The sequence below is a fragment of the Scyliorhinus canicula genome, chromosome 18, assembly GCF_902713615.1.
Source record: "Scyliorhinus canicula chromosome 18, sScyCan1.1, whole genome shotgun sequence".
NCBI classification, from domain to species: domain Eukaryota; kingdom Metazoa; phylum Chordata; class Chondrichthyes; order Carcharhiniformes; family Scyliorhinidae; genus Scyliorhinus; species Scyliorhinus canicula.
The window spans coordinates 122,644,798-122,669,402 of record NC_052163.1 but is presented as its reverse complement, the minus strand read 5'-3'; the positions used below and the strand labels follow the sequence as shown (position 1 = coordinate 122,669,402).

The 24,605-nt window shown below is 47.9% G+C and overlaps 1 protein-coding gene across 8 annotated transcripts in view; it reads right to left on the bottom strand.

Moving 5' to 3' along the window:
• dazap1 (DAZ associated protein 1) overlaps window positions 1-18,957 on the bottom strand; it is a 32,766-nt gene extending 13,809 nt beyond the window's left edge. For 4 of the 8 annotated variants that reach the window (XM_038778192.1, XM_038778196.1, XM_038778198.1 and 1 more), the window contains exons 1-6: window positions 18,709-18,957; window positions 8,777-8,817; window positions 7,772-7,938; window positions 6,539-6,613; window positions 1,927-2,037; window positions 988-1,036 (exon numbers count right to left, since the gene is read on the bottom strand). In XM_038778192.1, the coding sequence (XP_038634120.1) occupies window positions 988-1,036; window positions 1,927-2,037; window positions 6,539-6,613; window positions 7,772-7,938; window positions 8,777-8,817; window positions 18,709-18,737 (472 nt within the window). In that variant the 5' untranslated portion in view covers window positions 18,738-18,957. Of the gene's footprint in view, window positions 1-987; window positions 1,037-1,926; window positions 2,038-6,538; window positions 6,614-7,771; window positions 7,939-8,776; window positions 8,818-9,862; window positions 9,916-18,708 lie in introns of those variants that run through there. The other 4 variants (XM_038778194.1, XM_038778197.1, XM_038778195.1 and 1 more) reach the window with 3 other exon arrangements.
• Window positions 18,958-24,605: the final 5,648 nt, after the last annotated feature.

Genomic DNA, 24,605 nt, shown 5'->3' with positions numbered 1-24,605 from the left:
AAGAACAAACGTACATTTATATAACACATTTCACTACTTCAACAAATTAGACACTTTTGCAGTGTGGTCACTGTGAGGAAACATGGCAACCAAATTGCACAGTGCAAGGTCCCACAAGCCACAGTAAGATAAACTGTTTCAGTGATATTGGTGGAGGGGTAAATGTTGAGTCAAGACACTGGGGAAAATTTCCTGCTCTTCTGTGGGATCATCCATGTTCACCAAAGGGACAAATGGGGGCCTCAGTTAAAAGCCACATCCAGCTTCCAAAACTCCTTCAATACCGCACTCGCACTAAGTGTCAGCTTGAATTGGTGTTTGGGTCTCTTGGGCTGAGGCATGACCCCATTATATGCATAAAATCACAATAGGGAAGCTCATTTCTGTAGGCTAATTCACAACTTTACTGGTTGAAGATGTCACACTCTTTGTTTAAAACCGTACAACTATTTACTTTGTTTGCACAGATCACTTGCCCAAAATTAAATTGTACAATAATCTGCCAAACAAATTTTAATACTCAGGTCATACAAGGAGCAACATTTCAAAGTTTAATAGGATGCAGGAGTCTTCCAGAGGCACATTAAATCCCTGATGAAGAGTTTACTTAATTCAGGATTTTATTCCACTGCAACATGCTGTTATTGGGAAAGGGGGAAAATTGGCAGTCTACTCAAGAAACTATTGTAATATCTTGTTACAATTGACGTTTCTAATAGTGCTTTATGAAACGCATGTTTTTGCCAGGTAACTGACTTAACATGCTAACCTTCCCCCAATGGCTATAATTTAAATATTTCTCATTTTTGTTTGTCAAATGAAATTAACACTACCTCTCAATGGCTTTTAAGAGAAAAGGATTGGAAAATAGAGTCATATAAACATTTCTGAGAACACATATTGAAAAGTACTGTATGGCTTAGGGACAGTTTGTCATCTGAATTTGATAGATGGATTAAAACAACAACAAAGTGGATCAGCCTTTACCTCGGGGCCTCTGCTTCTCGGCATCATAGATCATTACCACTTCAGAGACCTAAAAGAAACAATCAAAATATCAAAAGCAGCAAGACAGACAAGTAATGCAGACACATGAACAGAGGACTGAAAGTCGAGAAATTTCCATTTGGACAAAATCAGTTCATTCATTCCTTTTTATGGTTTTTTGTTATATTCCTCAATCAAGATGTATCAATCAAACCAAAAATGGAACCACTGTTCCATTCAATAGCAATGGGGGAAGTAACTCCAGTATATACAGAAGCATTAGGAAAACTAAATATCAAAAGTAAACAGCACAAGACATGGAACTGCTCTGTGGATCCATCAGCAAGCTGTCAAACCAGACAGAGCATCATAGTTGATTATGGCCCTCTGTCAGTCCTCATTCTGTTATCATAGATTGAGGATTGGTCCATGGACACCGAACAGAGAGTAGGAGTAAATATGACATTTTTGGGTTGCAGAGCACCTATGGGTCAGTGATTGCGCATCACAATTATTTACCACCCATGACAGATGAGGGGATTAGGTGTAACGTATCCAGGTTTGCTGACGATAGTTAGGTGGGAAAGAAAGCAGTGAGGAAGGTTACACGGGCATCTATACAGGTTGAGCAAGGATAAACGGGCATTTTCAAGTTACAGGCTGTGCCATGAGGCACAGCTAAGAGACCGGTAAACAATGACGTCAAAAGGAAGCAGATACGATAGTGACTTTTAAGGAGAGCCTTGACAAATACACGAATAGGATAGGAATTTAGGGATATGGTCCCCGGAAGGGTTGGCGTCGTTAGTTCAGACGGGTAGCATGGTCAGTGCAGGCTTGGAAGGCCAAAGAGCCTGTTCCTGTGCTGTAATTTTTGTTCTTAAAAATATCATTTTGAATAGGGAATAGGGACAAGTGTGAACATGACAAATTACTCACCACTCCAAACCTTTTGAAGTAATCCCTGAGCTCTGTCTCACTGCAGTTGTGAGGAATTCCGCCAACAAATACCTTCTTTGATTTATTGCTGCTCTGGTTTTGTGAACCCTTCTGCAACAGACAAAAAACATTTAGAAAATGCCAACAGTAACATAAGAACATAAGAACTAGGAGCAGGAGTAGGCCATCTGGCCCCTCGAGCCTGCTCCGCCATTCAATTAGATCATGGCTGATCTTTTGTGGACTCAGCTCCACTTTCCGGCCCGAACACCATAACCCTTAATCCCTTTATTCTTCAAAAAACTATCTATCTTTACCTTAAAAACATGTAATGAAGGAGCCTCAACTGCTTCACTGGACAAGGAATTCCATAGATTCACAACCCTTTGGGTGAAGAAGTTCCTCCTAAACTCAGTTCTAAATCTACTTCCCCTTATTTTGAGGCTATGCCCCCTAGTTCTGCTGTCACCCGCCAGTGGAAACAACCTGCCCACATCTATCCTATCTATTCCCTTCATAATTTTAAATGTTTCTATAAGATCCCCCCTCATCCTTCTAAATTCCAACGAGTACAGTCCCAGTCTACTCAACCTCTCCTCATAATCCAACCCCTTCAGCTCTGGGATTAACCTAGTGAATCTCCTCTGCACACCCTCCAGCGCCAGTACGTCCTTTCTCAAGTAAGGAGACCAAAACTGAACACAATACTCCAGGTGTGGCCGCACTAACACCTTATACAATTGCAACATAACCTCCCTAGTCTTAAACTCCATCCCTCTAGCAATGAAGGACAAAATTCCATTTGCCTTCTTAATCACCTGTTGCACTTGTAAACCAACCTTCTGTGACTCATGCACTAGCACACCCAAGTCTCTCTGAACAGCGGCATGCTTTAATATTTTATCGTTTAAATAATAATCCCGTTTGCTGTTATTCCTACCAAAATGGATAACCTCACATTTGTCAACATTGTATTCCATCTGCCAGACCCGAGCCCATTCACTTAACCTATCCAAATCCCTCTGCAGACTTCCAGTATCCTCTGCACTTTTCGCTTTACCACTCATCTTAGTGTCATCTGCAAACTTGGACACATTGCCCTTGGTCCCCAACTCCAAATCATCAATGTAAATTGTGAACAATTGTGGGCCCAACACGGATCCCTGAGGGACATCACTAGCTACTGATTGCCAACCAGAGAAACACCCATTTATCCCAACTCTTTGCTTTCTATTAATTAACCAATCCTCTATCCATGCTACTACTTTACCCTTAATGCCATGCATCTTTATCTTATACAGCAACCTTTTGTGTGGCACCTTGTCAAAGGCTTTCTGGAAATCCAGATATACCACATCCATCGGCTCCCCGTTATCTACCGCACTGGTAATGTCCTCAAAAAATTCCACTAAATTAGTTAGGCATGACCTGCCTTTAACGAACCCATGCTGCGTCTGCCCAATGGGACAATTTCTATCCAGATGCCTCGCAATTTCTTCCTTGATGATAGATTCCAGCATCTTCCCTATTACCGAAGTTAAACTCACTGGCCTATAATTACTTTGAAAAAAAATCATTTATGATTGAGCGTTGCTGGCTAGGCCAGCATTTATTGCCCATCCCTAGTTGTCCCCGAGAAGGTGGTGGTGAGCTGTGTTCTTCAAGGACTACAATACCAGAGGTGTAGGGTACACCCATAAATGCTGTTAAGGAGGGAGTTCCAGGATTTGGGCCTGGCGACAGTGAAGGAACAGCGGTATATTTCCAAGTCAGGATGATGAGTAACTGGAGGGGAACTTGTCCTAGATGGTAGTGGTGACAGATTTCGAAGATGCCCAAGGAGCCTTGGTGAATTCCTGCAGTGCAACATGTAGATGGCACTCGGTGATGTAGGGATTGAATGTTTGTGGAAGGGGTATCAATCAAGCAGGCTACTTTGTCCTGGATGGTGTTGAGCTCGAGTGTTGTGGTGACTCAGATAAATATTTAAAACATTCAGAAAATGTGGGTTTACAAGCAACCTGAAAGTATTCAGTCCTCGAGTCACGACCATTAGTCCTGCAGCTGATATTTCATTCCCTGACACCATAAATGAAGCTGGAAATTTTCATTATAATCCCGTACCAGCCTCCCCGGACAGGCGCCGGAATGTGGTGACTAGGGGCTTTTCACAGTAACTTCATTGAAGCCTATTCATGACAATAAGCGATTTTCATTTCATTTTTTCATTTTCAACAGAATATTCAAAGTAAAGCATTTAATGCATATTTGTGGAGGACAAAACTATGAACTGCTGTAGGTTTACCACAACTATAAGGTTTCCCAAATCTGTTCCGAGGCACCATGTGCCCATCACATTTCAGTGTGACCCGTTGACTACTGCCCACACACAGGCATTGAGAGTTCATGCCCGCACCGCTACAGGTCATGGCAGGATAACACTTCTACAATTGACGGAGCTAACAGCATGGGCAGCGCATTCTGAGAATGCAAGAACAGGGAGAACGTCTGGTTTACGATGCAAGGGCATCTGTGGGAGGTGCACTTTTTGATATTACTTTTTTGGTTATACCGTTGTCCAATGGATCGCAGGAAAGTGTAGCTGGAGGGCAGCATGGTGGCCTAGTGGTTAGCACAGCTGCCTCACGGCGCTGAGGTCCCAGGTTCGATCCCGGCTCTGGGTCACTGTCCTTGTGGAGTTTGCACATTCTCCCCCGTGTCTGCGTGGGTTTCGCCCCCACAACCCAAAAATGTGCAGAATAGGTGGATTGGCCACACTAAATTGCCCCTTAATTGGAAAAAATAATTGGGTAATCTAAATTTATTTTTAAAAAAGGAAAGTGTAGCTGGAGAAGTTCCCCCCAGAAGTGGCATGTCTTTGGATATCAGACCCAGCAGAAGGTTAAAGACCTGGCCAAGGAACTGGAGGAGACCTATGGCACACTAGCAATTGGGTAGACGACGGAGAAGGAAGGGCTGTCGCAATTTGAAAAACCCCAGATGGAGCAGTTGATGCCGTTCAATAGAGACGAGTTCTGCGAGCAGCGAAGAGATGCAGGAAGATCAGGACATTGGAGCAGAACTGGTGAAAAGGCGCGCCGGGTTCAACAAGGCCAAAACGGTTCGTTACCGAAGGCAAATCCTGTGTGGGGTACTGTACCCAGCACAAACGTGGGCGACTTTTGAAAGACAGGGATACTACTTTGAAACCCAGGAGGTCAACGACTTCACCAGAGACCATAAACTGGGGGAGAACTGAACGTCGATAGGAGATGGAGGAGCTGGAACAACAGAGATCGGAAGATGCGGGTAGTGTGGGGTGGATGATTTTGTGGTTGTGAGTGTTTGCTAAGACGCATCTCCGAGTGAAGGATAGGTTGAAAAAGAAATAGGTAAGTCAGGAATTTCGGGGTTTGATTCAAAGTTGCCATCCTGCTGAGCAAAAGGATGGGTTTCTAGGTGCCAAACAAGTGCAGATGGTTGGGGGGGGGGGGGGGGGGGGGGGGGGGGAGAAAGAAATAGGGCAGGAATGGGGTGCTCCTTCGGAGGGTCGGTGCCAACTCGATGGGCCGAATGGTTGCCTCTGCATTGTAGGGATTCTGTAGCAGGTTATGAAATATTTGGTGCATATTAATGTATTTAATCTTATTTGTGTGGTCATGGTTCATGTGAATGCCCAATTTCAGTCTTGCAGCCAACTAAAATTAAGGAGGGCAGCACAGTGGTTAGCATTGCTGCCTACGGTGCAATGCTCAGGACCTGGGTTCAAATCCCAGCCCTGGGTCACTGTCCGTGTGGAGTTCACACATTCTCCCTGTGTCTGCGTGGGTTTCCACCCCCACAACCCAAAGATGTGCAGGTTAGGCAGATTGGCCATGCTAAATTGCCCCTTAATTGGAAAAAAAAAATTGGGTACTCTAAATTTATCTTTTTTAAACTAAAATTAAGGAGGGCCACATCACTGCCCTTAGTGGTGTCTCCAAGGGGATTTCCTCGTAATTGCAAATACTAAGTTCTTTCTCATTCCCTGCAAGTGACCTTCCACTTACCCATGATAACAAAAAGAGGAAGTGAGCAGCACACAGTAATGTCTCCACTCAGTGGTATGATGGACTGGGCCGCCAACCCTTGCTACACCAGTAAAATAGGTTTTAAAACAAGGTTTACACATGAATAAACACAAACTGATCCCTTTTCTTTCCAAAAGCGAGTAGGGATTGTATAAAATCGAGACAATTGGGCAGCACGGTGGCGCAGTGGGTTCGCTCAGCAGTCTCACGGCACCGAGGTCCCAGGTTCGATCCCGGCTCTGGATCACTGTCCATGTGGAGTTTGCACAGTCTCCCCGTGTTTGCATGAGTTTCGCCCCCACAACCCAAAGATGTGCAGGGTAGGTAGATAGGCCATACTAAATTGCCCCTTAATTGGAAAAAATTAAGTGGGTACTCTAAATTTATTTTAAAATAATTGAGACAATTTACTGAATTCACACTTCTAAGATACCTACAATCTAGCACAGAGTACAGAATCCTTCAGTACACTCAGAGTACGCAGTTTCAGTGTGGTCAACATCGTAAAGTCGAAGGCTTAGCACTTTCTGCCCAATACTTACCCCCCATCCACCACCTTCTTTTGGTTTTGGTTTCTCTTGCTGCATGGAACGAGGTGTACATGGCTTTGGATCAATCTACAAAAACAAAATAAAAACATACAATTGTACCAAAATCCCACTGATTTACAATAAGTACGAGTCGGACCAGGAACAAATTCAATGGTATTTTAAAATTGTTGGGGGGTGGGGGGTGGTTGTCTGACGAGATCAGGCACAGAAGTCCTAGAGTTCAATCCTGAAGCCTCACTTCCTTCCTTTAAAGCCTACTTCTTTGGGAAAGCCTTTGGCCATCTGACCCAATATCACCAGTTTCAAATTTTACTTCATAACGCTGTGAAGCCTCTTTGGACTTAAGTTGTTGTTGCCTAACTGTGATTTTCACGGTTATTTCAATAGATCTTAACCTATGCATCTCAATCCATAAACATTAAACTACTTTGTACTACATTAAAAGCATCTACTTAAAAGCAAATTAGCATTCAGGATGCAACATTAGAGGTGTATTTGATGTTGATACAACTATTATTTCAAAAGAGCGCAATTACATCAGCTAAAAAAAAAACAGACTCTGCAAACCTTTCCTAAATTTGGTCACAAATGCACTTGCACTGAGTTTTACTCCATGGTAGTTACTATACTTCAAAGCTATGAACCAAATGTCCAATACTTTCAACCATGTGGCTATAAATTTGAATCTCACAATTGTGCTTTATTTTTGCACATCATGAAATCTAACATTACTCAAACTGCTAATCTAAAATCTTTCTATAAAAATTGTAATGTATAGCTCCAGTACCACAAAAAGATGGTCTAATCAGCCAGCAGTCGTTGCAGATCTGCCCTCATGATTGTCCCAAGCAGACTAGTCTGAACCAGCCCAGAAAACATCATTTTGGAACTTCCAAGACACAGGACTGGCATCATACAAATCATTTGAATTGATGAGGAGTTTATTATAGTAAGATTTTTATTTCAAGAAACAATGCTATAAGCTGGGAAGACGACAACACAATGAGTGTGAAACCGCGAAGCTAATTAGCAGATTATATGAATAATTTTAGGAATATGATTAAATAGTAAGTGAAAAGTAATACGGTCAAATACTCACCAGAAAATCAATTTTTTACTGTTTTGTTTGTGGATAGTTCAAGTTCTAGGATACTTTAAAATAGCAATTTAAATCCACTGAAAAATATCAATTCGAAAAAAACACTTTTTTAAAAATCAACTTACTGTTCTTCCATCAAGATTATGAGGTCTGCTGGCTAGTACTGTGCCCACACAATTTGGATCCTTGAACTTCACAAATCCAAAACCTCGAGACTGATTTGTCATCTTATCTTTCATTATTACACAATCAACCACCTCCCCATATTGGGAAAAGTAGTCACGGAGAGTCTCTGTTAAAATATTAAAAATTGAGTCATAAATTCAGCTTTTCTTCACTTTGAACAGCTATCACAGCCAGCAAAAGCGTTTCCCAATCCAAAAATTGGTATAATAGGAAGATATTAAGTAAAAACAATTTAGGCAGTTGGTTTCATGTTGCCCACTTCACATCTTCCAAGTTCTGAGAGCCAAACGCAGGATTACAAAATTCAAGTTTCTGAATACGCAATACAATTCTCTGGCATTCAAACTATTCAGTGTCACAGCTCAAAGATTTAGATCCCTAGATATGCATGGTTAGAAAATGTAAACTGAAAGATTCACCTAGAGCATTCAATGTTGGCTTATGGCATTATTTCACTTGCATACAGCGTGGAATCTTTACTAATCGAAGTTGGCTAAGCCCTCCCCATGAGCCCACTAGACAACTAAAGGAATCAAAGGTACAATGTTTCATGACCACGCCACGTTAAAAAAGTAATCTTCTAACTTCAATCATGGGGGCAGCACGGTGTTTAGCACTGCTGCCTCATAGCAGGGACCCGGGTTCAATTCCGGCCTCTGCTGACCTATGCGTAGTTTCCACTTTCTCCCCTAGTCCGAGTTTCCTCCGGGTGCTACGGTTTCCTCACACAGTTCAATTATGTGCAGGTTACGTGAATTGGCCGTGCTAAATTGTCCCTTAAGTGTCCAAAAGATTAGGTCAGGTACTGGGCTATGGGAATAGGGTGGGGCGGTGCTCTTTCAAAGGGTCGGGCGAGACTCGATGGGCCAAATGGCCTCCTGCTGCACTGCAGGGAATCTATGATTAGCAAAACTATTAGCACAAGTAGGAAAACAGCAACCTACCCTGTGTAGTGTTCCAGTCAAGACCACCCACAAACAGCTTCCTGAAATATAAAATACCAGTGTTAGCATTTTCCTCAATCTTGACATTTCTATTATGAATATTGAATAGACATGATACGCAATAGGATGTTAGAACAAGAATAAGACCATGACTATTAACATTGGTGCACAAATGCAAGATGAACACTCTAACTTTACATGTTCAAGTTAGTTTAATTTTATTTCTAATCCAACACGTTTGCAAAGAAATTACACAGAATGAGCCCAACCATTCTGTGGTTACCCTCCATCAATGGGTTTTAATCCCATGAATCTTCAATTCACACTAAATGAATGAAAATCGCTTATTGTCACAAGTAGGCTTCAAATGATGTTATCGCGAAAAGCCGCTAGTCGCCACATTCCGGCGCCTGTTCGGGGAGGCTGGTACAGGAATTGAACCGTGCTGCTGGCCTGCCTTGGTCTGCTTTAAATGCCAGCTCTTTAGCCCTGTGTTAAACCAGCCCCTAGTCTGCAGATTAGAGGTTTAAACAAATACCTATCAAGGAAATTATTTCCCAAAAGCATCACATTAAACTATAATTAATTTATTCAGGATGACAATAAGCATTAAATTACAATCCTAGTTGTTCCACATTTAACTACGGTGCCAGCATTAGTTATATCTGTTTTACATTCTAAAATTACCTATTATACAAGTATCCTAGGAAAATAATTATTAGAATTTGCCCAAATCCTACAGCTAATCCTACATCTGGATGAGGTTATCAGAATTTGCAAGCATTATCAGTTACTGGCCAGAACCACAGAGTGGAAACTACATTATCACAACAGTACAGTATCAGGTATTTGTCACAACAAAGGAAATACCCAAGCAGTATCACTAAACTACTTGAGATTGTCTGCATCTTCCTGTTCCTTTTGTAATTTTAACTGCATAACAGTTAAATCAGACAGCCATTCTGACAGTCTGGAGGGTGGGCGAAAAGGAACTTGCTTTAATATACATTCTGGGTATCATGTGATATAACTCAAAAAAAGGTATACAAAATATCAGGGAACAGCCCTTCTAAGGTTAGAACTCACAAGGACAGTCGGAAGTCCAACATCTACAGAGGCCAAGTTTGATCACCTTGGGTCTGCAAGAAACCAGGTTGTATGAATCAATTGTATAACCGTAATAGTTATTACACCACTGCTGTCAGAGAAACAACATACATGGCCCTGAATCAAGATGAATTAATTATTTAACTAATTATTTAAAGATTTCCTAACAATGTTGAATTTTTTCTAAATAAATTTAGAGTACCCAATTTAGCATGGCCAATCCACCTAACCTGCATATCTTTGGGTTGTGGGGTGAAACCCACGCAGACATGGGGAGAATGTGCAAGCTCCACGCGGACAGTAACCCAGGGCCGGGATTCGAACCCAGGTCCACAGCACCGTAGTCCCAGTGCTATCCACTGCGCCACATGCCACCACACAGTGTTGAATTTAAATGACAACTACGTTAACCAATCTTATTTTTGGGGATGTAATTACATGCTACTATTTCAAGTAGACGTATCAGAAAATGCCTGCTCCCAAGCAACTAGCATGACTGGTTTTAATAGCAACATGAAAACAAATCACAATCCATGTTGGCAAACTTGGTCAGAGGTAAACCTTGGTCAGAAGACAAAACATTTTCCTTTCCTCAAATGGGGCCACAGCATGTTTTACCTCCCTGTGAGCGTACAGGTGTCGAGGCCTTCGTTTCAGATCTCATCAGAAACACAGCACTGCCAACAATGTAGCATATTTTTAAGGGACTGTGCCAAATGACAGTCTTGTACACACATCTACTCACTAGGTCCCGCTAACATTTCACTCACATGCTTGCTAAGCCACAGGAAGTAAGATTTATTATTCAACCATGCATTTAATTAATTCCCTCAATTGTCTTGTTTTTTTTTTAAATCCTCCACCAGCCACTACCTTCAACTCCCTGCCACAAACTATCCACGCCACCACCTTCATCTCTCGCCCTGGCAGCCAAAGCAGAGCATGGTTTCTCTTCTCAACCTCATGACCTCACAGCACCACGAACCAGGGTTCTGTTCCGACCTTGGGTGACTGTGTGATGCTTGCGTGTTCTCCCCCGGGTACTCCTGTATCCTCCTATAGTCCAAAGATGTGCAGGTTAGGTGGATTGATTGATGCGCAGTGGATAGTGCAGGGGTGTGGGCCTAGGTGGTGTTCTTTCAGTGGGTCAAGGCAGACTCAATGGGCCGAACAGCTTCATTCTGCCCTGTCGGGATTCTAAATTTTCCAACCACATATCTGTTCCAAGGCCATCTACTTCTAAAACTCAATGCCAAATGCCACTCACGCTTCAGGCCATCCATTGCTGAACCCCCACTCATACCTATGATTCTGGAATTGACATCGCCCACATTCTATCTTCTGTAAACTTGCGATCAGCAAACTCTTCTTTCCCTGTCCTAACAATACTAAATTTTAATCATCCAAATTCACTGGCCCATTATGCAACACCTGAAACTAAAAATTCCCACCTGCATTTCCAAGTCCCTTCACCCCATCTCCACAATCCCTACGAGATAGGGCCAGTCAAGGACAGTGGTGGGATGTTGTGTGTGGAGGCTGAGGAGATAAGCGAGATACTAAATGAATACTTTTCGTTAGTATTCACTCAAGAAAACAATAGTGTTGTGGAGGAGAATGCTGAGACCCAGGCTATTAGAATAGATGGCATTGAGGTGCGTAGGGAAGAAGTGTTGGCAATTCTGGACAAGGTGAAAATAGATAAGTCCCCGGAGCCTGATGGGATTTATCCTAGGATTCTCTGGGAAGCCAGAGAAGAGATTGCTGAGCCTTTGGCTTTGATTTTTATGTCATCATTGGATACAGGAATAGTGCCAGAGGACTGGAGGATAGCAAATGTGGTCCCTTTGTTCAAGGAGGGGAGTAGAGATAACCCCGGTAACTATAGGCCGGTGAGCCTCACGTCTGTTGTGGGTAAAGTCTTGGAGAGGATTATAAGAGATACGATTTATAATCATCTAGATAGGAATAATATGATTAGGGATAGTCAGCATGGTTTTGTGAAGGGTAGGTCATGCCTCACAAACTTTATCGAGTTCTTTGAGAAGGTGACTGAACAGGTAGACGAGGGTAGAGCAGTTGATGTGGTGTATATGGATTTCAGTAAAGCGTTTGATAAGGTTCCCCACGGTCGGCTATTGCAGAAAATACGGAGGCTGGGGATTGAGGGTGATTTAGAGATGTGGATCAGAAATTGGCTAGTTGAAAGAAGACAGAGGGTGGTGGTTGATGGCAAATGTTCAGAATGGAGTTCAGTTACGAGTAGCGTACCACAAGGATCTGTTCTGGGGCCGTTGCTGTTTGTCATTTTTATAAATGACCTAGAGGAGGGCACAGAAGGTTGGGTGAGTAAATTTGCAGACGACACTAAAGTTGGTGGAGTTGTAGACAGTGTGGAAGGATGTTGCAGGTTACAGAGGGACATAGATAAGCTGCAGAGCTGGGCTGAGAGGTGGCAAATGGAGTTTAATGTAGAGAAGTGTGAGGTGATTCACTTTGGAAAGAATAATAGGAATGCGGAACATTTGGCTAATGGTAAAATTCTTGGTAGTGTGGATGAGCAGAGGGATCTCGGTGTCCATGTACATAGATCCCTGAAAGTTGCCACCCAGGTTGATAGGGTTGTGAAGAAGGCCTATGGTGTGTTGGCCTTTATTGGTAGAGGGATTGAGTTCCGGAGCCATGAGGTCATGTTGCAGCTGTACAAAACTCTGGTACGGCCGCATTTGGAGTATTGCGTACAGTTCTGGTCGCCTCATTATAGGAAGGACGTGGAAGCTTTGGAACGTGTGCAGAGGAGATTTACCAGGATGTTGCCTGGTATGGAGGGAAAATCGTATGAGGAAAGGCTGATGGACTTGAGGTTGTTTTCGTTAGAGAGAAGGTTAAGAGGTGACTTAATAGAGGAATACAAAATGATCAGAGGGTTAGATAGGGTGGACAGTGAGAGCCTTCTCCCGCGGATGGAGGTGGCTAGCACGAGGGGACATAGCCTTAAATTGAGGGGTAATAGATATAGGACAGAGGTAGGTTTTTTACGCAAAGAGTGGTGAGGCCGTGGAATGCCCTACCTGCAACAGTAGTGAACTCGCCAACATTGAGGGCATTTAAAAGTTTATTGGATAAGCATATGGATGATAATGGCATAGTGTAGGTTAGATGGCCTTTAGTTTTTGACTTCCCATGTCGGTGCAACATCGTGGGACGAAGGGCCTGTACTGCGCTGTATCGTTCTATGTTCTATATGGTGCTGGTTTAGCACAGTGGGCTAAACAGCTGACTTGTAATGCAGACCAATGCCAGCAGCGCGGGTTCAATTCCCGTACCGGCCTCCCCGAACAGGCGCCGGAATGTGGCGACTAGGGGGCTTTTCACAGTAACTTCATTGAAGCCTACTTGTGACAATCAGCAATTATTATTATTGATGCTCCTCTGGCCTTTTGCACCACCTCGATTTAAAACACGTAACACCTGACCGCTGTGCCTTCAGCTGCCAAGGCCCTGGAACTTCCAATCTAAACCTGTCCTTGCCTCTCCTTAAGCCCTACCTCCTTGATCATTCATATACATTATCAGGCTCAAAGAGTTGCATTGTTTTTATTTTGAATCTAGAATAGCAACTTCTTTTTTTCCCCAATCAAGGGGCAATTTAGCACGGCCAATCCACCTAGCCTGCACATCTTTGGGTTATGGAGGTGAGACCCATGCAGGCACGGGAAGAGTGTGCAAACTCCATGCGGACAGTGACCCGGATCGAACCCGGATCCTTGGCAGCAGTGCTAACCACTGCGCCACCGTGCCACCCCGTGTTGCATTCTGTCTAATAACACCCCTAGCAGGTGGCACATTAAATTTGCCCCTTAATTGGGTACTCTAAATTTGTTGTAAAAAAGATAACACTCCTGTGAATTAAGTACCTTAGGAGGTCCTTCACCTGGCATACAGACCAGTCCTTCTGACTGGTCTGTATTCCACCTCCCCCAAAACTAGTTGCCCGGTGATATTTTGAGATGATTTTCACAAATGTCTTGCACCACAAGTTCAAACTACTGATCTAACCTTCAACAGCCACTTAAGCGGGAGTTTGTCTCATCACTGGAAATGTCTACACAAACTCATTTTGGATATTCACAATAATGCTTTGTAGAGTTCTTTCTTCAAGTCAGGTGGAATGTTAAATCAAAAACACTTTGCAATGTAAGAATTAAACCGTGCTCTTACAGAGAACCATTAAGGGTCTTTTGCATATTCACTCGAGTTCTAGGCAACAAAAACATTTTTACAGCCATTTAACAAATCTCAGCAAAGTGGATAAACAAATACTTTTAAAAATATACAATTCACCACACACCAATATTTCGTCATTGTTGCAGGACATTAAGTTCCCAAAGCAACTGCCAAATATTTCCATTCACACCTGCTGCAGGCCCAACTTTTGTTTGTTTAATTGTTCCATTACCACCCCCCTGTCTTGCACCATCATCCCTTTTGTCATTTAATCTCCTGCTTTTCAGCCTATCAGTTTCACTCCCCTGCATTTGTACTTGCTTAAAGCCCGTTACATCATTAACTTTTTGAAAGGTCACTGGCTTGAAACATTAACTTTGTTTCTCTCCAGATTCTGCCTGACCTGCTCACCAGCAATGTGTCTCCCTCTAATTTCCAGCATCCACGGTATTTCCCCTTTTGTAACTTGCATATATCATCCGAATCATGCTCCTCTCGCTCAATCAACAGCCCAACAAAATCTATTTCATTGCATGCGCAGGAAACTAGGCATGAACATAAGTGGCTCGTATTTCCTTGGTCTCAACCAAATAAAGAGCGGTTCAAAGTACCATTCTCATCTGGACTCTCTCAAAAGCGTGGAATAATCCCGGAGGGCACACCAGGCAATCACCCAAAAGTAAAACGCTGGGGAAGAATAAAGACTCAGGTGTGGCAGCATCTGTGGAGGAGTGGCGTTGGACCCGAGATGCCAACCGTTTCGCTGCCCACAGACGCCGTCAAACCCGGCCGAGCCTCTCCAGCGTGTTCTGTTTTTCCACGCCACATTGCTCATTTTCGTGCAGCAGCACACAGGCGAACACCCCTGCACCGTAGCATGGAAGACCGACCATTTCAGTGAATGATTTGACACGGGGTGGGGAGGGAGATGACGTTTAAATTGCAAAACATTTCAAGCGGTACAAGAGAGCACAGCCCTGAAATACAATTACCTATCACACGTTATATATAAATATATATATCTGATCGCATATCAGCATGGTTTAATTGGGTCAGGCGTTTGACACTTTCATCGGGAGAGAGGACTTGTAATTCTCCCCCCCCCCCCCGGTTACATCCACATGGCAGAACACGTGGCGGGGCAGCATTTTAAACATGTCCTAATTACACGACTAAAACCTTCAGCAAATATCAGGTACTTAATGGGGAGGGGACAAGAGAACAGAGCGAAAAGGGGGATGTGATGAAGCTTAAGGTTATAACTGATGTGGGCCTCATTTGTTGCTGGTTGGGCTCCACGTGTGTGGGGGGTAGATTTGTACCCCAGGCCATGTTTCGCTTTCTTCCCACCCAACAACGTGCTTCAAATTGAGCGCCAATATTCAGGAAAATCAAAGAGAGATGGGGGGGGGGGGTGCCTGAGAGATTGGGGGGGGGGGGGTGCGCCTGAGAGATTGGGGGGGGGGGGGGCGCCTGAGAGATTGGGGGGGGGGGGGGGGGCGCCTGAGAGATTGGGGGGGGGGGGGGGGGCGCCTGAGAGATTGGGGGGGGGGGGGGGGGGGGGCGCCTGAGAGATTGGGGGGGGGGGGCGCCTGAGAGATTGGGGGGGGGGGGCGCCTGAGAGATTGGGGGGGGGGGGGGGGTGCCTGAGAGATTGGGGGGGGGGGGGGGTGCCTGAGAGATTGGGGGGGGGGGGGTGCCTGAGAGATTGGGGGGGGGGGGGTGCCTGAGAGATTGGGGGGGGGGGGTGCCTGAGAGATTGGGGGGGGGGGGGGGGTGGGTGCCTGAGAGATTGGGGGGGGGGGGTGCCTGAGAGATTGGGGGGGGGGGGTGCCTGAGAGATTGGGGGGGGGGGTGCCTGAGAGATTGGGGGGGGGGGGTGCCTGAGAGATTGGGGGGGGGGTTGCCTGAGAGATTGGGGGGGGGGGTTGCCTGAGAGATGGGGGGGGGGGGGGGGGTGCCTGAGAGATTGGGGGGGGGGGTGCCTGAGAGATTGGGGGGGGGGTGCCTGAGAGATTGGGGGGGGGGTGCCTGAGAGATTGGGGGGGGGGGGGGGGGGTGCCTGAGAGATTGGGGGGGGGGGGGGTGCCTGAGAGATTGGGGGGGGGGGGGTGCCTGAGAGATTGGGGGGGGGGGGGTGCCTGAGAGATTGGGGGGGGGGTGCCTGAGAGATTGGGGGGGGGGGGTGCCTGAGAGATTGGGGGGGGGTGCCTGAGAGATTGGGGGGGGGGTGCCTGAGAGATTGGGGGGGGGGGGGGGGGGGGTGGGGTGCCTGAGAGATTGGGGGGGGGGGGGGTGCCTGAGAGATTGGGGGGGGGGGTGCCTGAGAGATTGGGGGGGGGGGGTGCCTGAGAGATTGGGGGGGGGGTGCCTGAGAGATTGGGGGGGGGTGCCTGAGAGATTGGGGGGGGGGGGGTGCCTGAGAGATTGGGGGGGGGGGGTGCCTGAGAGATTGGGGGGGGGGGTGCCTGAGAGATGGGGGGGGGGGGGGTGCCTGAGAGATTGGGGGGGGGGGTGCCTGAGAGATTGGGGGGGGTGCCTGAGAGATTGGGGGGGGTGCCTGAGAGATTGGGGGGGGGGGTGCCTGAGAGATTGGGGGGGGGGGGGTGCCTGAGAGATTGGGGGGGGGGTGCCTGAGAGATTGGGGGGGGGGGGTGCCTGAGAGATTGGGGGGGGGGTGCCTGAGAGATTGGGGGGGGGGGGTGCCTGAGAGATTGGGGGGGGGTGCCTGAGAGATTGGGGGGGGGTGCCTGAGAGATTGGGGGGGGGGGGGTGCTGAGAGATATGGGGGGGGGGTGCCTGAGAGATTGGGGGGGGGGGGTGCCTGAGAGATTGGGGGGGGGTGCCTGAGAGATTGGGGGGGGGGGTGCCTGAGAGATTGGGGGGGGGGTGCCTGAGAGATTGGGGGGGGGGGGTGCCTGAGAGATTGGGGGGGGTGCCTGAGAGATTGGGGGGGGGGGGGGGTGCCTGAGAGATTGGGGGGGGGGGGGTGCCTGAGAGATTGGGGGGGGGGGGTTGCCTGAGAGATTGGGGGGGGGGGTGCCTGAGAGATTGGGGGGGGGGGTGCCTGAGAGATTAGGGGGGGGGGTGCCTGAGAGATTGGGGGGGGGTGCCTGAGAGATTAAGGGGGGGGGTGCCTGAGAGATTGGGGGGGGGTGCCTGAGAGATTGGGGGGGGTGCCTGAGAGATTGGGGGGGGGGTGCCTGAGAGATTGGGGGGGGGGTGGTGCCTGAGATTGGGGGGGGGGGTGCCTGAGAGATTGGGGGGGGGGGGGGTGCCTGAGCGATTGGGGGGGGGGGTGCCTGAGAGATTGGGGGGGGGGGGTGCCTGAGAGATTGGGGGGGGGGGTGCCTGAGAGATTGGGGGGGGGGGGTGCCTGAGAGATTGGGGGGGGGGGGGTGCCTGAGAGATTGGGGGGGGGGGGTGCCTGCGAGATGGGGGGGGGGGGGCTGAGAGATTGGGGGGGGGCTGAGAGATTGGGGGGCGGCTGAGAGATTGGGGGGCGGCTGAGAGATTGGGGGGCGGCTGAGAGATTGGGGGGCGGCTGAGAGATTGGGGGGGGAGTGACTGAGAGATTGGGGGGGGAATGGCTGACAGAGATGGGGGGGGATGGCGGACAGAAATTGGGGGGGGGGTGGCGGACAGAGATTGGGGGGTGGCTGACAGAGATTGGGGGGGGGGTGGCTGACAGAGATTGGGGGGGGGTGGCTGACAGATTGGGGGGGTGACTGACAGAGATTGGGGGGGTGACTGACAGAGATTGGGGGGGTGTCTGACAGAGATGGGGGGGTGGCTGACAGAGATTGGGGGGGGTGGCTGACAGAGATTGGGGGGGTGGCTGACAGAGATTGGGGGGGTGACTGACAGAGATTGGGGGGGGTGACTGACAGAGATTGGGGAGGGGATGACAGAGATTGGGGGGGGGGATGACAGAGATTGGGGGGGGATGACAGAGATTGGGGGGGGGTGACAGAGATTGGGGGGGGATGACAGAGATTGGGGGGGGATGACAGAGATTGGGGGGGGATGACAGAGATTGGGGGGGGGTGACAGAGATTGGGGGGGGATGACAGAGATTGGGGGGGGATGACAGAGATTGGGGGGGGATGACAGAGATTGGGGGGGGATGACAGAGATTGGGGGGGGGATGACAGAGATTGGGGGGGGGATGACAGAGATTGGGGGGGGGATGACAGAGATTGGGGGGGGGATGACAGAGATTGGGGGGGGGGATGACAGAGATTGGGGGGGGGGGATGACAGAGATTGGGGGTTTGAGTGAGAGTGAACGACATCACCCGAAAAAATAAACTCCTGAGTGCCGGGAGAAAGCCCCCGGTTTCAATCAGAAGAAATGGATAAAATCCCGCTCCTGACTCCTTCTGATTGACCTTCACAAGGCGCCATTACCGCCCCCCGCGTGTCTCTCCACCTCCCCTCCGCCCCCCGCGGTCAATAATGGCGGCCGGGGGGTAATAAACACCTCGGTATTTACCGAGGGGGGTCCACTCTTAACGGCCGCCCGCGCACGAGGGAGGAAAAACTTTGAGGGTCTCCAAACTCAAGCGGAGGCTTCGGGGCCTAGTCCCCGGCGCTTACCCGATCTCGTCGCCGCCCTGGTTGTTCATGGCGGCGGCTGGGGATGAAACGGGGCTGTCGGCGCGGCTCGACGGCAGGACGGCTTCTCGGTGTGGGTCAGCCGTTTTCTCCGATTTTGTTTTAATTTCTCCTCCTGTCTGTCTCTGTCGCGGCTCCGGGCTCGGATCGATCAAAGCGCTCGTCCTCCTGATGGCTGCCTGACGCCTGCGCTTCGCCGACAGAGAGGCGGGAGGGGGAGGGGGAGGAGTGGGGGAGGGGCGAGAGAGGGGCGGGGCGAGGGGGAGGGGAAAAAAACCAACCGACGCTAAAAGTGCGCAACAACCGCAGCGCTACGGGGTCTCCCGCCCGCAACGTCAGAGCGTCGCCATGACAACCCTCCATCCGGGCACCGCGGCCCGGCGGGAGTGCGCCGCGCTGCCCGCTGGGAGGTGTAGTTTCTCTCACTCGCTCCGGGGCCGCCATTCCTGTCAGAGAGTCGAAGCCCTTCGATGAGCCAAAGGAGGGCAAGTTCCAATTTCTACTCGCGGAGCCAGGAGGATATTTTTATTGATGTATAAATTTCAAGCGCCATCAAGGGGAGTGGGCTCCCCCTACGCAATGTAGAAATGCAGCGGCCCAACCGTGCACAGAAAGCTCCTACACACAACAAAAGTAGATTTGCATTCATATAGCGCCTGGCACGACCTCTGGTTCCTCAGAGTTTAATTACAGCTAATTAAGAACTTTTCAAGTGTAGCTTGTAATGTAGGAAATGCAGTTGCCCATTCGTGCACAGAATGCTTCCCCCCCATGCACACAACAAAAGTAATTAGCATTTATATAGCACCTTTCATGACCACTGGTCAATTAGAAACTATAGGATTCCGACAGTGAAGGAGGAGGCAATTTGGCCCACCGGGTCAGCACCGGCCCTGACTCCGAATAGCGCACCCTGCCTCGGCTCAATTTCCACTGCCCACAATCCTGCAACCCCACCTAACCTTTGGGCAATTTTAGCATGGCTAATCCATTTAATCTGATGTGGAGATGCCGGCGTTGGACTGGGGTGAGCACAGTAAGAAGTCTTACAACACCAGGTTAAAGTCCAACAGGTTTGTTTCAAACACGAGCTTTCGGAGCACTGCTCCTCAGGTGAATGAAGAGGTATGTTCCAGAAACACATATAGACAAATTCAAAGATGCCAGACAATGCTTAGAATGCGAGCATTTGCAGGTAATTAAATCTTCACAGATCCAGAGATAGGGGTAACCCCAGGTTAAAGAGGTGTAAATTGTCTCAAGCCAGGACAGTTGGTAGGATTTCGCAAGCCCAGACCAAATGGTGGGGGATGAATGTAATGCGCCATGAATCCCAGGTCCCGGTTGAGGCCACACTCCTGTGTGCGGAACTTGGCTATTAGTTTCTGCTCAACGATTCTGCGTTGTCGCGCATCCTGAAGGCTGCCTTGGAGAACGCTTACATGTTGGATTTTAACCTGGTGTAAGACTTCTTACTGTGCCCATTTAATCTGCACATTTATGGACTTGTGGGAGGAAACCAGAGCCCCTGGAGGACACCCACACACAATTTCCACACAGTCACCCGAGGGACGCGGTGAGGCAGCAGTGCACCACCACGCCGCCCCAAGTGCTTTAAAGCCAATGAAGTATTTTGGAAGTGTCGCTACTGTTGTAATGAAGGCAATGCAGCAGCCAATTCATGCACAGAAAGCTCCCACACACATGCAACAAATGTAGATTAGCATTCACATACCACCTTTCACAACCACTGATCAACTCCAAGCGCTTTACAGCCAATGAAGTACTCCTGAAGTGTAATCACTCTTATAATGTAGGAAATGTGGCTGCCAATTCATACGCAGCCAGTTCCCAAAAACTAATCTGACCATGACCAGATCATCGGTTTTTCTTAATGTTGATTGAGGGATAAATATTGAGCAGCACACCCAGAAGAAATAACTCCCGTTCTATTCTTCAAAATAGTGGGTTCTTATTGTTACATCTCATCTGAAAGGCAGCATTTCCAAGAGTGCAGTACCCCCTTCAGTAATGCGCTGGAATATCATCTTTGAATTGTGTGCTTAAATCCTGGAGTAGGACTTGGAAGTATTTTCGGGTCCAATCAACTTGCAGAAACAAACCCAGGGACAAATTAAGAAGGGCCGCTCCAGGTCGGGGCAATGCCCAATCAAAACAAAGAGCAACAGAAACTTATCAAATCAAAATGTGATTAAAGGGGCCGACAAATCAATCCAATCCCTGCGGTACCCACCGGGCACAGAAGGCCTCGATGGTGTCTGTATGTACCACATGCCTCCGCTTCAGGGACACTCAGCCACACACATAGAGGGACACGGAGTGAACCCCGCAAGAGTGCTAGCATCTGCACCCTTTTAATTGACTTCTGTTTTTATTGTTAATTCACCTTATTGATTCTTTATTGAGGACAAAATGTCACCCTGATTAGCAACTAAAGAAATTCAGAAGGAGTGGCTAATGGTAAAATTCTTGGTAGTGTGGATGAGCAGAGGGATCTCGGTGTCCATGTACATAGATCCCTGAAAGTTGCCACCCAGGTTGATAGGGTTGTGAAGAAGGCCTATGGTGTGTTGGCCTTTATTGGTAGAGGGATTGAGTTCCAGAGCCATGAGGTCATGTTGCAGCTGTACAAAACTCTGGTACGGCCGCATTTGGAGTATTGCGTACAGTTCTGGTCGCCTCATTATAGGAAGGACGTGGAAGCTTTGGAACGGGTGCAGAGGAGATTTACCAGGATGTTGCCTGGTATGGAGGGAAAATCTTATGAGGAAAGGCTGATGGACTTGAGGTTGTTTTCGTTAGAGAGAAGAAGGTTAAGAGGTGACTTAATAGAGGCATACAAAATGATCAGAGGGTTAGGTAGGGTGGACAGTGAGAGCCTTCTCCCGCGGATGGAGGTGGCTAGCACAAGGGGACATAGCCTTAAATTGAGGGGTAATAGATATAGGACAGAGGTCAGAGGTAGGTTTTTTACGCAAAGAGTGGTGAGGCCGTGGAATGCCCTACCTGCAACAGTAGTGAACTTGCCAACATTGAGGGCATTTAAAAGTTTATTGGATAAGCATATGGATGATAATGGCACAGTGTAGGTTAGATGGCCTTTAATTTTTGACTTCCCATGTCGGTGCAACATCGTGGGCCGAAGGGCCTGTACTGTGCTGTATCGTTCTATGTTCTATGAGTGGACCATGGTGCCTCCATTACTTCACTGTAAACTACTTTTAATTCCTCTTTTAAATTCCCTTTTGAAGCTTACTACTACTAAACCTGCCTCTGCTCCCTTTCAGGTAGTGCATTCCTGATCATAATAACTCACTGGCTAGGCTCTCCACCCCTCTAGCTCTCTCTCCCTCCTTTAAGATGTACCAAAAACCCACCTCTTCGACCAAACCTTTGGTCATCTGCTCTGATATCTTATGTGATTTCATGTCAAATATTGTTTGATAACATTCTCCCTGTGTCTGCATAGATTTCACCCCCCACAACCCAAAGATGTGCAGGGTAGGTGGATTGGCCCCGCTAAATTGCCCCTTAATTGAAAAAAAAATGATTGGGTACTCTAAAACTAAAAAAAACATATTGTTTGGTAATCATAGAATCCCTACAGTGCAGAAGGAGGCCATTCAATCCATCGAGTCTGCACCGATCCACGTCCCACCCTATCCCTGCAACCCCATATCCAAACCTTCACATCCCTGGACACGAAGGGGCAATTTAGGATGACCAATCCACCTAACCTGCACATCTTTGGACTGTGGGAGGAAAAAGAAGCACCCGGAGGAAACCCACGCAGACACGTCAAGAACGTACAAACTTCACATAGACAGTGACCCAAGGCTGGAATTGTACCCGGGCCCCTGGCACTGTGAGGCAGCAGTGCTAACCACTACGCTACTGTGCCACCCCAATGCTGCGGTGAAGCACATTGGGATGTTTTACTCCCAGTGTTTCGTTCTTGACAAGTGTGGCAATCTCAAATGAACACTACACAATAACTACATTAAATGTGCTACAGCCTGTTGTCATTCATGTGGTTTAGGCCCCAAATGCAGCATGTCTGATTGTAAAAAGGGAACTGACAAAAGGCTGATTTAGAACTACTATCAGGATGTGTTTGATGTTGTGAACATGAGCAATTTGGAGCAAGCTCAGCTGAGTGATAAACCATTACAGCCAGGAGGGAGATGAGAATTCGCGACCCCAGAGTGAGGGTGCGTTAGTCTTCTGCAAATCTCCAGCCTGGAGGAAGCTGTTCAGTGCATGTGGCTGTTGCTGAAGAAAGAGACAGAGAGATTTCCTCAGTGCTGGAGGTATATCCGCAGGGCAGGGAAGGAACTCATTTACTCTCTTGTATTTTTTTGCAGGAATTTGTAAAGAGAGAGGGGTTGAGAGTGAGAGTTAATTTTCCAAGTAAGGATAATAGGCCAGCTCCTAGCTCTTTTGAAAAAATGAAAATGAAAATCGCTAATTGTCACGAGTAGGCTTCAATGAAGTTACTGTGAAAAGCCCCTAGTCGCCACATTCCGGCGCCTGTCCGGGGAGGTTGGTACGGGAATAGTACGGGAATATGGTACGAGAATATTTTAATATTGCTTCTTAGAATACCGTAACTTCAAAATTAGAGTACCTACTTTCTTGCTTTGTTACTGAACCAATTAGATAAGAACATAAGAACTAGGAGCAGGAGTAGGCCATCTGGCTCCTCGAGACCGCTCCGCCATTCAATAAGATCATGGCTGATTTTTTGGGGACTCAGCTCCACTTACCAGCCCACTCACCATAATCTTTTAAACATTTTATTGTTCAAAAACCTATGCCTTAAAAACATTTAACGAGGGAGCCTCAATGCCGCCCTGGCCCCAGCCGACCCAACAGCTGTACGGGCACACTCCATCACAACCAGTGCCCCCTTTTTGGCTGGGATGAGTGTGTGTGGGGAGTGTAATGTATATGTGCGGCTGCAGCTTGTCAGCCTCCCGAGTGTCAATCACGGACCCGGCGAATCCCAAACCGTTTTTCAGTGGAATCGAATGTGTTCCATGTGGCGCCGGTGCTAGCCCCTCCACGGTAGCGGAATCGGCCCGGGGTGCCGCCGGTTTTCCTATCGTAAAAGTCCACGGATTCTCTGTTGGCGTCAGCACTTAGTCTCTGAAACGGAGAATCTAGCCCCTTGATTCTCATTTGCAAATTGTCTTTTGAGAGCTAAAATGAAAGCATCCGATGGCTGTGACTCCACATTTTCTAAATGCCTATCTCTCCTCCGGAAGAAAATGTTTTTTTTCTGAAGGAGGCTCGAGACCGCCTGCCCGTGGCCAACATGACCATGGTGATGGCGGATGGGGACAATGAGGACCATATGCCAGCTTCGGGGCCCCAGATGCAGGTGGAAGAAGCCCTGGTTTATAGGAGGTGGCTGAGGCCTCTCCCAACCAATCACAGTTATGGAAAAGGTATAAGAAGATCTCAAAGCTGCGACAGAAAGTTGAAAGCCAAAAGGAGGGGAGGACAATCCTGTGCCAGAAGATTGAGGATGAGAGAGCAGTCCTGCATCAGAAGTTGGAGCAGCTTGAGGCTCAGAATAGAAAGCTTCAAAATGCACTCTCAGAATCAGGGGCGGGATTCTCCCCTACCCGGCGGGGCGGGGGTCCCGGCGGGATGGAGTGGCATGAACCACTCCGGCGTTGGGCCGTCCTAAAGGTACGGAAGTCTCCGCACCTTTAGGGGCCAAGCCCTAACATTGAGGGGCTAGGCCCGCGCTGGAGTGGTTGGCGCCCAGCCAGCTGGCAGGAACAGCCTTTGGCGCCACAGCCGGGGCCGAAGGAACTTCGCCAGCCGGCGGAAGTCCGTGCATGCGCCGG